General features: G+C 55.5%; 1 protein-coding gene across 5 annotated transcripts in view; it reads right to left on the bottom strand.

Moving 5' to 3' along the window:
- The window catches only part of CSMD2 (CUB and Sushi multiple domains 2), a 350,153-nt gene that overhangs the window by 20,006 nt on the left and 314,440 nt on the right, over positions 1-15,707 (bottom strand). For all 5 annotated transcript variants that reach the window (XM_032132060.1, XM_032132059.1, XM_032132058.1 and 2 more), the window contains 10 exons: positions 15,000-15,194; positions 12,587-12,760; positions 11,835-12,008; positions 10,149-10,322; positions 9,240-9,428; positions 6,949-7,122; positions 5,289-5,471; positions 4,136-4,312; positions 2,071-2,250; positions 612-785 (listed from right to left, as the gene is read on the bottom strand). In XM_032132060.1, coding sequence (XP_031987951.1) covers positions 612-785; positions 2,071-2,250; positions 4,136-4,312; positions 5,289-5,471; positions 6,949-7,122; positions 9,240-9,428; positions 10,149-10,322; positions 11,835-12,008; positions 12,587-12,760; positions 15,000-15,194 — 1,794 coding nt within the window. The remainder of the gene's footprint in view (positions 1-611; positions 786-2,070; positions 2,251-4,135; positions 4,313-5,288; positions 5,472-6,948; positions 7,123-9,239; positions 9,429-10,148; positions 10,323-11,834; positions 12,009-12,586; positions 12,761-14,999; positions 15,195-15,707) is intronic.

Below are 15,707 nucleotides of genomic sequence, written 5' to 3'. Positions count from 1 at the left end.
CCTTTAGCACTAGGAAACGTTTAATTCCCAGGTTTTTTGGCATCAGCTGTTGGATCAAACCCTTCCAGCCTTCACAAAACATTCCCAGCTTCTGCTGCTACACGGTGCCCTTTGCCAAAGGATTTTTTAGCAGTTTCGGGAGTCTTGATTGCAGAGGATTCGGTCACTGAGGACAAAGTTTTGAGGATGTTTTGTGGGTAAGAACATGAAAAATGCCCGGATTTATCCTGAATGTGGCCCCACACCTCTGACACAGGGGTGGAGTGACCACCTGTGTGTCCCTGGAGTGACCAACTGTGTCCCTGGAGTGACCAACTGTGTCCCTGCCTCCTCCTCCCAGGTGCCAAACCAATGCTCCCTAAAAGGCATGTGGCAGCTGGGAGAGCAGCCAGCCTTTTGCTCCAGGCTCCTGAAGCATCACCACGGCATGAAAAATTCCCACTCCAGCTGATGGAAAACTTCCTTTAGGATTGAGGCAGGAAGCACAGCAAGGTCCCTCTGAACCCTGAGTGACACAGAGCCTGGAGAAAAGCTGGAAAAAGCCCCAAAAATTGGGTTTTCAGCAGAATCCTGCTGATTCCCGGTGGAAAAGCGGGGAGTTGCCTACTCACGGAAGCACTGGGGGATCTCCCCGCTCCAGGAGCCGTTGCCCTCGCAGGTGAGCACGGCAGGCAGGGACAGCTGGTAGCCCTCCAGGCAGGCGTAGCTGACGCTGGAGCCCCAGCTGAAATCCGAGCCCACCACCTTCCCGTTGGGAATGGCCTGTGGAGCTCTGCAGGTGATGGCTGTGGGAGAAGGAAAAGCAGGCTCAGGGTGTTCCACTTCTTAATTATTTCCATTAACAAGCTAATTCCATGTGGGATCAGTCACTTCCTGCTCTCCCAGAGCATCTCTCAGGACTGGCTGAGCACAAACTGGGGTGAAACCTCCAGGATTTTACTTTAAGGTTTGGAGTTAAATCCCGAATCATAAAATATCCTGTGGGAAGGGATCCACAAGGATCATCCAGTCCAACCCCTGCACAGACACCCCAAAATCCCACCCTGTGCATCCCTGAGAGCGTTGTCCAAACATTCCTCGAGATCCTGGGGCTGTGCCCATTCCCTGGGGACCCCGTTCGGTGCCTTCTGGGGAAGAACCTTTTCCTAAATCTCTCTACAAATCCGATTTTGGAGTCAACGCTCATCTCCAGCTGAAGGTAAAAATTCGCCCTGACGTGGCATGAAAACTCATCCCAGATCTCCCCAAAGATTCACACATTTTGGACAACCTGGCTGAGGCTCAGATGAGCAGTTGAAGCCCCAACCTGTCGGGCTGTCACCCACCCTGGGCTGTTTTAAGATGACACTTTCACAGCGCTCTGCTTCTCAGCTCAGACGAGCCGAACCCGCGCAGATCAGCTCGGCCTCCAAATGAGACTCTTGGCCACATTCTGGGGCATTCCTGCAGCATTTGCTCAGTGCAGGGAATGAAAAAGGAGAGTAAGAATGGCTCTTTACAGCCTCGGAAGCAGCTGGAGTGCATTTGAGGGTTTTTATGCGGCCTGTGCTTGTATCAGCGTCGTGACAGGTGAATTCTCCAGATTTTTAAAGGAGCGCAGGGATGCTGCCACACATCTTATCTGCGCTGGGGGCTGAGCAAAGGAGATCCAGCCTGCCCAGCTACTGCTTTATTATTTCCCTTTTCTATCTCTGAACCACAGGAGTCATCTCAGAACAATGAAAAGACTCGCAGGGAGCATTTTTCATTAGCTAATGGGCGATGCCAGCGAAGCGTCTGCTTGCAAAACACGATATTTCATCCGAGTTTGATCCGGGTTTTTGTGCAGACTAAGTGACTTCACCCCCTGGGCTTTGCTCTTTCTCTAGCACAAGGGTAAGAGCAACTCCCTCCCTCCCTCCCAGGCATGGATTGATAGCCCTGAAGACAGCAAGGTGTTGCTGCTCCGTGAAAAATGCCACCAAGTTTGGATGGATGGAATGATGGAGCCAAGGAATGCCCAGCTGGACTTCCAGGGAAGCTCTGGTGGCCTCCAAAACTTGTCTCCTGCGATATCTCCAGGATTCTCACCCTTGCAGACAGGTTTGGTGCCGTTCCAGGTGCGGTCTTTGGTGCAGGTGAGGGAAGCTGCCCTGTCTGACTCCATCATGAAGCCGGGCGTGCACTGGAACACCACGGATTTGTTGTAGGTGAAGTCACTGCCCAGCCGCAGCCCGTTGGCCGGCACGCCGGGGTCTCCGCAGTTGATCACTGCCAAGGAAGGGAAAAAGGAGCATATCTGGCAGCTGGAATGCCACCTGTGGTGATCCTGAGTGTTCTTCCAGGCGGGATGTAACCAGTTAAACACGGAGCAGGTTTGTAGCACCGGGAATGTGGAGCGGGACGTGGAGCAGGCTCTGCTTCTCCTCATTAAGGCCTTACAAGGAGCGGGATTAACGCTCATTAAACATTAAAGCAAAGCCGGGTCAGAGCTGGGTGAAGGGATGGCAGTTTGCCCACAGCACCCCCCTGCTCAGCCCAGTCACTGCCTCTTCTGTAAGTCCACCTTTGTCACCACCCCGGTGCCACCTTTGTCACCATCCCTGCTCCTCACAGGCACCTGAGGAAGCTCCGGCCCTTCCCGAGGGTCCCTGAGCTCACACACATCCCTGCCCCAGGAATGTCACGTTCAGGAGCAGCCCCGGAGAGCCCCTCCAGCTCCCAAAATTACTCCAGAGCTCCCTGCATCCAGCTGGGAAAAGACAACCCCGGAGCAAGATTTTTCCATTAGGCCCTGGCAGAATTCCCAGGCTGGGCTGCTGCTGGTGCCAGGCCAGGAGTTAGCAGTTTCTCATGGTGGCACCCGTGTGTGTGCCCAGGGCCTGGGCTCATCCTTCATCGTCACCCATCACCATCACCCATCCGTGGTCACCAAGCCATGTCATCCACCCATGGTAACCTGCCCATCGTCATCATCTCCCACCCATCATCATCATCCACCCATGGTCACCCATCCATTGTCACTCAACCATGGTCACCCACCCATCACAATTTCCCACCCATCATCATCATCACCCATCCATCATCATCTGCCCATCATCACCATCCACCCATCGTCATCATCCACTCATCGTCACCCCTCCATTGCCACTCACCCATGGTCACCCACCCATCATCTACCACCCGTCATCATTGCCCATTGTCCCCCACCCATTGTCACTCACCCATTGTCACCCGTCCATCATCATTTCCCACCCATCATCATCATCACCCATCATCATCATCACCATCCATCATCATCCACTCATCATCACCATCCCCCCATCATCATCACCCATGGCCACCTACCCGCTGTCACCCACCATCACCATCCACCCGTTGTCACCTATCCATCATCATTTCCCACCCATCACCATCACCCATCATCATCATCATCCATGGTCACCCACCCACTGTCACCCATCATCATCATCACCCATCATCATCATCCACCCATTGTCACCCACCCATTGTCACCCGTCCATCATTTCCCACCCATCAACATCATCACCCATCCATCATCACCCACTCATCATCACCATCCACCCATCATCATCATCCATGGTCACCCACCCACTGTCACCCATCCATCATCATCATCACCCATCCATCATCACCCACTCATCATCACCATCCACGGTCACCCACCCACTGTCACCCATCCATCATCATCATCACCCATCCATCATCATCCACCCATCATCATCATCCACCCATCATCATCGTCCACCCATCATCACTCACCCATCATCATCACCCATTGTCACCCGTCCATCATCATTTCCCACCCACCACCATCACCCATCATCATCATCCACCCATTGTCATCATCCACCCATCATCACCACCCATGGTCACCCACCCATGGTCACCCATCCATCATCATTTCCCACCCATCCATCATCATTTCCCACCCACCACCATCACCCATCATCATCATCACCCATCCATCATCATCCACCCATCATCACCACCCATGGTCACCCATCCATCATCATTTCCCACCCATCCATCATCATTTCCCACCCATCCATCACCATTTCCCACCCATCCATCATCATCTCCCACCCATCCTCTTTCCCCTCTCCCCATCCCAGCATTCCATCCCAGTGCTCACCAGTGCACTCGGGGCTGCTCCCAGTCCAGGTCCCGTTGACGGTGCAGTGCCTGCTCAGCACCCCTGTGGAGTAATAGCCCTCCCTGCACTGGTAGATGATGGAGCTGGAGAACACCAGGCCGTCGTTGAAGATCACCCTGGCATTGCTGGGCGTTCCCGGATTCCCACAGGAAATCACTGGGAAGGGAAATGGTGAAGTTGAAATAAACCATGAACCACAAAAACTCCCCCGAAATTCCAAGGGTTTCCTCCTGCCTGTCCTCAGTAAAGGCAAGTTCTGGGGACATGAGAACAGTTCTGGGGACACCAGGGCAGTTCTGGGGACATCAGAGCAGCTCTGGGGACACCGGGGCAGGCTGGGGACACTGGGGCAGTTCTGAGGACACCAGGGCAGGCTGGGGACATCAGAGCAGCTCTGGGGACACCAGGGATGCTCTGGGGACACCAGGGCAGCTCTGGGGACACTGGGGCAGGCTGGGGACACTGGGGCAGTTCTGGGAACATCAGAGCAGCTCTGGGGACACCAGGGACACTCTGGGGACACTGGGGCAGCTCTGGGGACATCAGAGCCTTTCTGGGGACACCAGAGCAGTCCGGGGGACACCGGGGCAGTTCTGGAGACACCGGGGCAGGCTGGAGACACCGGGGCAGTCCTGGGGACACCGGGGCAGTTCTGGGGACACCGGGGCAGTCCTGGGGACACCGGGGCAGGCTGGAGACACCAGGGCAGTTCTGGGGACACCGGGGCAGGCTGGGGACACCGGGGCAGTCCTGGGGACACCGGGGCAGCTCTGGAGACACCGGGGCAGTTCTGGGGACACCGGGGCAGTCCTGGGGACACCGGGGCAGGCTGGAGACACCAGGGCAGTTCTGGAGACACCAGGGCAGTTCTGGGGACACCGGGGCAGTCCTGGGGACACTGGGGCAGTTCTGGAGACACCAGGGCAGGCTGGGGACACCGGGGCAGTCCTGGGGACACCGGGGCAGGCTGGGGACACCGGGGCAGTCCTGGGGACACCGGGGCAGCTCTGGAGACACCGGGGCAGTTCTGGGGACACCGGGGCAGTCCTGGGGACACTGGGGCAGTTCTGGAGACACCAGGGCAGGCTGGGGACACCGGGGCAGGCTGGGGGGCTGTGGCACAGGGAGGTACCTTCGCACTCCGGCTGCGTGCCGCTCCAGGAGCCGTTGGAGTGGCAGATCCTCTCGGAGGAGCCCCGGAGGGTGTAGCCGGGCTCGCAGCTGAACCGCACCACGCTGCCCACGTCGAAGGCATCCCCCAGCCCGATCCCGTGGGAAGGGATCCCGGGATCGCCGCACACGCCCTGGCTGCCCCCTGCCCGGAGAGAGCACGGAGTCACCAGAGCCACCACGGGATGCTGGCTCTTGTCCCTTGTCCCCCTCGCCGAGAATTCCAGCCCCAGCAGTGCGGTGGAATTCCAGATGGAGCATTCCCTGATTCCAGGAGCCCCTGGGTTTTGAGCTGCATGCAAAGCACGGCCAGTCCCGAATCCCAAGGTGGAGCCTCCAGCATCAATCCCGGGCATGTTTCCCCTCCAAGCAGGAATTCCCACGGGCTCCAAGCCAGCCCTGCTGTACTCAGGGAACAAGGAGGGATTGGAGCATGGGAGGAAGGGAGGGGAAGGGAAGGGAAAAAGGAAAACGGAAAAGGGAAAAGGGAAAGAGAAAAGGGAAAAGGGAAAAGGGAAAGAGAAAAGGGAGAAGGAAGAAGGGAAAAGGGAAAAGGGAAAGAAAAGGGAGAAGAGAGAAGGGAGAAGGGAAAAGGGAAGAGGGAGAGAAACGGGAAAAGGGAAAAAGGGAAAGGTAAAGGGAAAAGGGAAAAGGGAAAAGGGAAGAGGGAAGAGGGAAAGAGGGAAGAGGGAAGAGGGAAGAGGGAAGAGGGAAAGAGAAAAGAGAAAGGGAAAAGGGGAAAGGGAAGAGGGAAGAGGGAAAGAGAAAAGGGAAAGGGAAAAGGGAAAAGGGAAAAAGGGAAAAGGGAAGGGTTAGGGAAGTTCAGGGAAGGGGAAGGGAAGGGAAAGGGGAAGGGGAAGGGAAGGGAAGGGAACCCACCAGGAGCTCCCTCAAGGCTCAAGGGCTGGGTGACAATGAGTGATGATGACAATGGCTGGGTGACCATGGCTGGGTGACCATGGCTGGGTGATGATGACAGATGGGAGATGATGACAATGGGTGGGTGACCATAGGTGGGTGATGATGGGTGATAACAATGAGGGATGATGATGGCTTGGTGACAATGGGTGGGTGACAATGGACAGATGACGATGGGTGGATGATGATGATGGGTGGGAGATGATGACGATGGGCAGATGACAACGGGTGGGTGACTGTGGGTGGGTGACAATGGGTGATGATGATGATGGGTGGGAGATGATGATGATGGGTGGGTGACCATGGGTGGGTGACAATGGGTGATGATGATGATGGGTGGGAGATGATGACGATGGGTGGGTGACCATGGGTGGGTGACCATGGGTGGGTGACCATGGCTGATGATGATGATGGGTGGGAGATGATGATGATGGGTGGGTGACCATGGGTGGGTGACAATGGGTGATGATGATGATGGGTGGGAGATGATGACGATGGGTGGGTGACCATGGGTGGGTGACCATGGGTGGGTGACCATGGCTGATGATGATGATGGGTGGGAGATGATGACGACGGGCAGATGACAATGGGTGGGTGACCATGGGTGGGTGACAATGGGTGATGATGATGAAGGGTGGGAGATGATGATGGGTGGTGACCACGGCTGGGTGAGCACGCGGTGCCCCCTTCCCGAGGCCCCTCACCGGAGCAGTGTGGCAGGGAGCCGCTCCAGCGCCCGTCCAGCTGGCACATCCGCGTGGCATTCCCGACCAGCGTGCGCCGGCCCAGGCAGCTGTACCTGACCACGGAGCCCACGCTGTGCTTGTCCCCCGAGATCTGCGCGTGGGGAGGGGAGCCGGGGTGGCCGCACGACACCACTGCAACAGAGGCACCACCTTCAGCCCCAGGGAATTCCGGAATTCCTGGATGGTTTCATTTAATTCCAACCCTTTCCATGGGCGGGGACACTTTTCCCAATCCCAGGTTGCTCCAAGCCCCGTCCAGCCTGGCCTTGGACACTTCCAGGGATGGGGACACCTCCAGCTTCTCTGGGAAATTCATCCCAGCCCTTCCCCACCCTCACAGGGAAGTTCAACACACAGGAAACAGAAACATGGAAAAAATCTCCTTTTTTTTTTTGACTCTTAACCCCAGGAATCCACGGAATCAGTGGTAAAACTGACCTGGGTTTCCCAATGCCCACAACTCCTCCAAATCCCAGTATTTGAAGGAAGGAGACCCCTCGTGCTCAAGGACAGCTGGGGGCTGAGGGAGCCTGGGATATCAGGGAATAGCAGGAATTTCCCCAGCTGTGGGAACATGGATCATCACTCGCCAGCTCCCCAGGATCCATGCAAGGGGTGCAGACAGGACAAAAGGGAAGGAGAACGTGCCCAGAACTGCTTGGTGGGATTCGGGCTGGAGGGATAAACGGGGGAAAAAGAAAAGGAACGATCCCAGCTTTGGAACAGCTCAAGCCAACTGGAATTTCTGGAGCTCCGAGGCCATTCCCGAGGGCAGGGAATGGGATTGCAGCTGGTTTAGTGCTCAAAGGGACAAACTGGTCCTGCTGGGGGTGGGGCTGCTCCTGCCTGCGCCTCCCTAAGGCAGCTAAAATCCACTTTGGATCCCGAATTCCCAGGGATCTGGGATATTGGGATGCCAGCGCTGACTTCTCCCGAAAACCCTGGATGTTTTCTAGTAGGGATCACCAGGACAGCACGAGATCACCTGGAATATTTTGTCTTCCCACACTTCCCTAAAACCAAACCATCCCCTGGAAGCTCCCAGCTCCAGTCCCAGTGGGAGGAAGGGCTGGGACACTGGGAAAAACTGGGATAAAGCCAGAGCAAGGGTGAGGATGGGAATCCTCCGGAGCACCTGCACCAGCTGAGGGGATTCACCCTGGATTTATCCAGAATCCTGCATTTCCCTGCCGGAAGGGGGTGGGACCTCACTCAGGGGAGTCCTCCCTCACTCAGGTGGGTTTGCACTCAGGTGTGTCCTTGCTCAGGCGAGTTCTCACTCAACTCAGGTGAGTTTTTGCTCACTTGGGTGTGTCCTCCCTCACTCCAGTGAGTTCTTGCTGGACTCAGGATAATCCTCACTCAGGTGAGTTCTCACTCAAGTGAGTTTTCACTCAGGTGAGTTCTCACTCAAGTGAGTTTTCACTCAGGTGTGTCCTCAGATGAGTTCTCACTCAGGTGAGTTCTCATGCTCAGGTGTGCCCTCACTCAGGTGAATTCTCACTCAAGTGAGCCTTCACTCAGCTGTGTCCTTCCTCACTCAGATGAGTTTTCACTCAGGTGTGCCCTTGCTCAGGTGAGCCCTCCCTCCCTCCCTCAGGTGCGTTTTCACTCATTCAGGTGAATTCTCACTCTCCCAGGTGAGCCCTCCTTCACTCAGGTGAGTTTTCTTTCACTCAGCTGGGCTCTCCCTCCTTCAGCTGAGCCCTCACTCAGGTGAGCTCTCCCTCACTCAGGAGAGCCCTCACTCAGCTGAGCTCTCCCTCCCTCGGGTGCTCCCTCCCTCAGGTGAGCTCTCCCACTCTCACGTGTGCCCTCACTCAGCTGAGCTCTTCCTCCCTCAGGAGAGCCCTCACTCAGGTGAGCCCTCCCTCGGCTGAGCTCTCCCTCAGGAGAGCCCTCCCTCAGCTGAGCTCTCCCTCCCTCGGGTGCTCCCTCCCTCAGGAGAGCCCTCCCTCAGCTGAGCCCTCACTCAGCTGAGCTCTCCCTGTGCTCCAGAGCCGCTCCCGCCCTCTCCCCTGTGCTCCATCCCAGCTGGAGCCGCCCGGAAGCCCCAAACCCCATCGGGGTCCGCCTGTCCCTACCGAGAACCCCCTCCAGCCTCATCCCTCTCCTCAACCCCAAAGGCCCTTCCCTGGGCAGCTCTGGAACCCCCGGGATCATTCCCACGCGCCTTTCACGGGCATTTCCCTGCGCGAATCCCGCGGGAGGAGCGGCCGGGCTGGGCACGGAGCGTCGGGAGCACTTACAGAGGCACTGGGGGAGGGCTCTGTCCCACGTGCCATCGCCCTGGCACGTCAGGACGTGCGTTCCCAACAAATAAAATCCATGGATGCACTGATAGGACACAGTGGTGCCGAAGCTGAACCTGTGGGGGCCGCTCGGCTGCACTTGCCGGACGCTGTTTTCCAGGTGCCCGGGGTCAGAACAGTTCACAACTGCGAACAAACAACAGAACAACACCCGAAAAATAACGGGAAACAAAGGGTGGGCTGGAAAACGTGGGATTCTCCCCTCTCCCAAAAAAAAAAGTAGGAAAAAGTGTGGAAAATTGCAAGTTTCATGTTGTAATTTAAATTTTTTCCCCATGAATTTTGAGGGGGGGAATAGGAAAAATTCCTTAGGAAAGGGGGGAAAAAAGGGAGTCCAGGGAATCCTGCAGCTGCTCACCCAGCAGCAGAGCCTGGATCTCCAGCCCCACACCAGGATTTAGATTATCCAGCTGGGAATAACTGATCTCAAACTGGGATTTCTGTCGTCCAGCAGGGAATAACCACTAATCCAGCATGGACAGAGATCCTGGATTAGGGGAGTGCGGAGGGAGGCAGTGCAGGGAGGGGAGGGGATTTGGGAAGTGAACCTGAGTGCTGATCCCAAGGCAAAAAGGGAAAAATGCTCTGCACAAAGCTGTGGTGGTGGAGGAAAAGCTGCTCCAGGGGGTCTGATCCCAAATTTCCTTGTGCTCTCCCCACTTCCAACACACTCCAACGCCTCAGAGGACACAGGGAGGTGAGGAAACCCCAACGCTTGATCCGTGGGATTTACAGCAGCCCTGGGAGCTTCAACATCCACTGGACATCCCTGGGTGCTTTGCAGGGATTTCTGGATTGGGAACACGGAGAAATCCTGGAAAAAGGCCCTGGCTATCCCAGACTGACCTCGGCAGGAGGGCAGGGTGCTGCTCCACTGGCCGTTGGCCAGGCACTGGGATTGGGAAGCTCCCTCCAGGCGGAAGCCGGGGTTGCACTGGAATTTGGCCACGTCGTTGAGGTTGAACTGGGAGCCCTGGGTGAGGCCGTTGGGGGGGTTGCCAGGGTGGCCACAGGTGATGGCTGCAAGCACAAAATGGAAATGTTACTCTGTTTATTCCTGGAAAAAACTGGATTATCCATTGGAAAAAGTTCTGGAGGTAGCAGAGTGTAAAACCCCCCCCCACATCAATCCCAAAACCCGGAGATTTGGGGCCTGCTCTGTTGAGAAATGGGATCACACTGCAAGAACGGGGTTTTTGTAGGTTTTACTGGCACCAGGAATTCCCTGCATCCAGGAATTCCCTGCATCCCTCTCCAGGCAGCTGAGTGACAGGATCCCACCGATTTTCCCCAGACTTCCCTCTTCAAAAATCCCAGCTCCTGCTCTCAATCCCGCATCACCCTGGGCATCCCAAAATCTGCTGTTCCCTCTCCCTGTGCCAGTCCTGGCTGCTCCCTGCAGGGAAAGGTTACACCTGGAGGCAAAGAGGGAAAAGAGGGAAAATAGGAGGAAAATCAGGATTCCAGCCCAGGGCCTGAAGAGCTGAAATCTCCCCAGGCAGGAGAACTTTTGTAGGAAGATTTTCCTTCCAAATCCCTCAAGTGAGGATTTTTCCGTCAGTTTTTTTTTCCCTGAGGTTGGTGTTGGATCGGGATGAGGTGAAGGGCCCAGGGAAGGGGAGATCCAAAGGCTGGAGCAGCGGGAAGCACGGCTGTCCTGGGAGATGATGGAGCTGCACCTTCCCAAACCTGCCTGGCAGCTGCAGGACCTCTGCTGATCCAATTTCCTCACCCAAGGATAGAAAGTGAATTCCAAGTTTTCACCAGAGCATCCTTAGGCACGAGAGTAAATTCCAACCATTCCATCCTTTCCAAACATTCTTCTCCCAAAAACTCCTGCAGGATCTCAGACACCCCCCAAATTTTGGAGTCACTGCTAACTTTGCCAACTCAATCCTGATTTCTGCTTTTCAGGCTGGATCCTGCCAGGTCATTCCCTCCTTCCCATCCTGTTCTTGCCATGCCCCAGCACAGAAAGCTCCAAACCAGACGGGAGAGATGGGAACAAACACCTGGAGCACCACGAAATGAAATCCACGGATTGTGCTGCCTGTTGATAAGAAGATGCTTCAACTTATCAACACCTGAGAGCTCCAGGGAGTTGGTTAATTGGGTTATGTCCTGGGAAGATAAACGAGGAGTTTCAAGGTGATTTGGGAAGGAGCAGAGGAGAGATCCTGATTTTCCATGGACACGGAGCGTGGCTCTCAAGGATTCTGACCACCGGGGTGTGTTTGTAGGGCTGTGCCTGCCTTTAACTCCCTCTGACCCCAAAAAGGCTCCTCTCCTCTGATCCCACACCTTCAGCCGGGCTCAGGAAGGAGAAATTCCGTGGAATTTTTGAAGCACAAAGAAATCTTTTCTTGGAGAGCCCCGGGGATGCTCCTGCAAAACACCCGGAGCGTGCGTGCACGGCCACCCCACATCCTGAGGGTGTGAGCCCCTTCCACACATTCCTGGCTGGAATATCCCCCTTCCACACCCTCCTGGCTGGAATTTCCCCCCAGGGCTGAAGGAATGACAAGTACTTACGCACACAGACAGGCGTTTTCCCGGACCAGCGGTGATCCTGCTGGCAGATCCGCACGGACATCCCGATGAGGCGGAAGCCGGGCTGGCACTGGTACACCACGCTGCCCCGGTAGTTGTAGTTCTCCCCATTGATCTGCCCGTTCACAATGGGGCCGGGCACGCCGCAGTGCCCGGCTGGAGAGAGCAAAACAGCGGGAATCACCCGGAGATCCCAGCAAAGGGGTCCCCCAAAGGCATCGCCCAAGGCCCGGATCTCTGCGGGATCGGGGTGCTCAGAAGTTGGGGTGGAAGGGAATGTAAGCATCGTCCACAGGGACACCTTCTACCATCCCAGGGTGCTCCAAGCCCTATCCAACCTTTCCATGGACACTCGGGATGGGGCAGCCATGATTCTCTGGGCAATCCATGCCTGTTGTTTGTAGGGAAGAATTCCATCCCAATATCCATCCCAATATCCATCCCAGTATCCATCCCAGTATCCATCCCAATATCCATCCCTCTTTCAGCTCCAGGCTGTTAATTCCAGACTCTGCTGCCATAAATAATCCTCCTCACCCCAAAGCTCTCCCAACACCTCACCCCTACTGAGGATGCAGGAATCATTCTGCTTCCCTTTTATACCCACTTAAAACCCCGCAGCGCGGATTCCTCCTCCAATCCATCCCTAAAATCCCTGCTCCTTCCTGAGGCGCCCTGAGGAGCCTTTCCCAAGCCCTGGGGGTGGCACCAGGAGTTTCCCAAGGGATACCTACCCAGACAGCGCACCTCAGCCCCGCTCCAGAGCCCGTTGGCCATGCACTCCCGGACCCGCGAGCCCACCAGGGTGTAGCCGGTGTTGCAGGAGAAGATGGCAGTGGCCCCGTAACTGGTGAGGGTCCCGATCTTGTTCCCGTTGGGAGGGGTGGGCAGGTCCCCACAGGAGATAACTAGGAGAGATCCCAAAGGACAGTGAGGAAAACAGGCTGGGAGGGATGGGTTTGGAAGGAATGCACTCAGGCACAGCCCCAGGAGTTATGGCTGGAGCGGGCAGCTCATTAAATGATTCCAGGAATTGTAATAATTCCAGAGCAGGGTTGGATGAGGTGACAAAACCCAGAGCTGTTAACATTTATGCTTCAGGACACGAGGGAAGCACTAAAGACAGGCTGGGAAGGAACCAGAGGAGTTTTTCACACCAGAACTTCCTCACAGGGGAATATTTTTCTGTCATTCACCCATTGCTGGATGCAGCAGGAAGCCATTCCCAGAAAACCCGCAGAATCATGGAATGGGTTGGGTTGGAAGGGACATCTCCCACTAGGCCAGGTTGCTTCAAGCCCTGTCCAAGCTGACCTTGGAATGTGTCCTGGGTTGCAGTGTATTCTATTCCCATCCTCAGGAGCTGTTGAAATCAGGTGGGGCAGTGTTTCCTTGCCTCCTCCCCCCAGACTTTCTGTTAATGGCCCATCATTGTCCTGCTGCACGACTCAGAGATAATTCCCTCCGGACTATCTTCTGTTAATGAGCCTAATCAACACTTGGCCTCATGACTCATTACCCCATTGTGAGATGCTCCACCCAGAGGGAGGAACCAAGCATCCCATCGTGGATATACTCTGAGATTCTGAACACCACAGACAACCCTTTCCACTGGATTTCCAGAGGACAGGAGCTACACAGCCACCACTGGACCTTCTGAGGAAGAGCAGACCCTTTTCTACAGGATCACTGCTTCAGAGGACTGCAGCCACCATTCTACCAGACTGCTACCACCACCCTGACTAACAGGGAGTCAGGTTGTATCTTGACTCTGTCAGTTTGACAGTGTTTTCTTTTACCTTTTTTTCCTTTTCTTTAATTTCCATTAAATTGTTATTCTGACTTGGTGCCTCCCACTGGTTTGTTTTCAAACTAGTACATAATTGCACAAAGTTTCCAATGAAAAGTGACACCCAGCTCGTCCCCACAAGCTGAAATTCCAAGATCTGCAGATCCCAGCTGGGTTTGTGGGATGCAGGAGCCCCTGCAAACCCCGCTCCCCCTCCAAACTCCAGCTCTTGATTTTATCTTCATTTTCTCTGCCTTCCAGCTCTGCCAACCCTGTGGAGCTCCCGCTGGCTGCTCCTGACCTCGGGGCACTGCCGAGATCCGAGATCCTGTCACTTGGATTTCGGTGGCAATCTGGGAACAAAAGGAGGTCAGGAGGAAGAGCTGGCAGGGGGAAAAGTGCATCTGTCACCCACAGTCACGGCTCCACAAACAAAGGCCGCAGCGGGGAAGGAGAGATTTTGCTGTCTCTGTCTGCACTTGGAGAGAAAAACATTCCACCTCTGACAAAAGGAGAGCTCCAAAGCACAGCAGCGGTGTCAGAACAGCTGAGAGCTGCTCGTGTGCCCCAATGGGTTTGGTTTGCAGGTGCCGCCGTCACCTCTGTGTGAGAGCTGAGGGTTGACAGCAGAATTCTTTATTTTTCCTCCTTAAAAGCCCCGACTTCAGAGCAGCTGTGACAGCGAAGCTGCTGGGACTCCACAGCAACAGCTGAGCTGAGATGCTGGAGAAGTGCTGAGATTAAACCAGGAATCAGATCCAGAGGTGACCTCTCCCTGCATCCCAACTCTCTTCCAGCAGTTCTGTCTCCACCTCAGGAGTAATTAACTCTCACCCCATGGCAGGGACACATTCCACCACCCCAGGTTTCTCCAAGCTGGCCTGGGACCCTTCTAGGGATGGGGCAGCCACAGCTTCTCTGGGAAATCCATCCCAGCCCCTCCCCGCCCTCACAGGGAGAAACTTCTTCCCAAATTCTGAACCAAACCATCTCACAAATGCCCCAAAGGCCAAACCATGCTCCACAGCTCTGCTGCCTCCATCTCAGCTGCTACCAAGAGTAATCAAGTCCCACCCCACAGCAGGGACACCTTCCACCATCCCAGGTTGCTCCAAGCTGGCCTTGGACACTTCCAGGGATGGCGCAGCCACAGCTTTCCTGGGCAACCCATCCCCACGCTCAGAAGGAGGGATTTCTTCCCCAAAATCCGCACCAAACCATCTCATCTGGTACCCAAAGGGCACCACCACCTCCTTGGTTATCCACAATCACCCACCAGCACCACCCTCAAATCCCCGGCGCTGACCCCGAACACAAACCCAGCCCCCGGAGCCACCCTGGTGCCACCCTGCTCTTACTTTTACAGGTGGGCACGGGCTCCCCGATGCTCCAGGTGCCATTGGCCTGGCAGCGGATGACCCTCTGGCCAGTGTAGTAGTAGCCAGGGTCGCAGATGAGCATCAGCTGGGCGTTGTAGTGGTAGTGCACCTCGTAGGTCAGGCGCCAGCGGCCGTGCTCCACCGCGATGCTGCCCACGTCGGGGCACGTCACAGCTGAGCCCAGCGGGCAGGGAGGAAAGCGAGCCAAAAAAATAACACAGAGAGTTGGTTAATTGAGGTTTCAACCCCAAAACAATCCAGGTGTGGCGGGTTTTTAATGAGGGGGAACGTCCCCTGCTGGGATTGTTGTTGAGAAGGGAAAGGAAAACTTTCAGGGTGATGTTAAAAGCGGTGACGTGGCCTGAAATTCGGAGAGGAGACTCCTCGCAACGATGCTAAATCATGAAATAAAAAGCAGAGCTTGGTTTGGAAGCTTCCAGGTGGCCATGGGCACAGCTGGTCAGCAGATCTCTGCAGTTTGATAAGGTGAATTAATTAGGATTTCTAACAGCTACATCCCACAGGACACTCAGGTCCCCAGTGACCCAACCCTCGGAGTTGGTCCAAGGCTTTCTTCACCCCACTTCTCCTTCTTTCCTCTTGTGGGTCCCCTTTGGAAATAAGGCTCAACAATATTCCAGCAATGTGGTAGAAATGGATTTTTGTCGGTTTTACTGGCACCAGGAA

This window comes from Corvus moneduloides, chromosome 23 (assembly GCF_009650955.1).
Source record: "Corvus moneduloides isolate bCorMon1 chromosome 23, bCorMon1.pri, whole genome shotgun sequence".
NCBI classification, from domain to species: Eukaryota; Metazoa; Chordata; class Aves; order Passeriformes; family Corvidae; genus Corvus; species Corvus moneduloides.
Note: the sequence above shows the minus strand (reverse complement) of the source record. Positions and strands in the feature narration are given on the sequence as shown.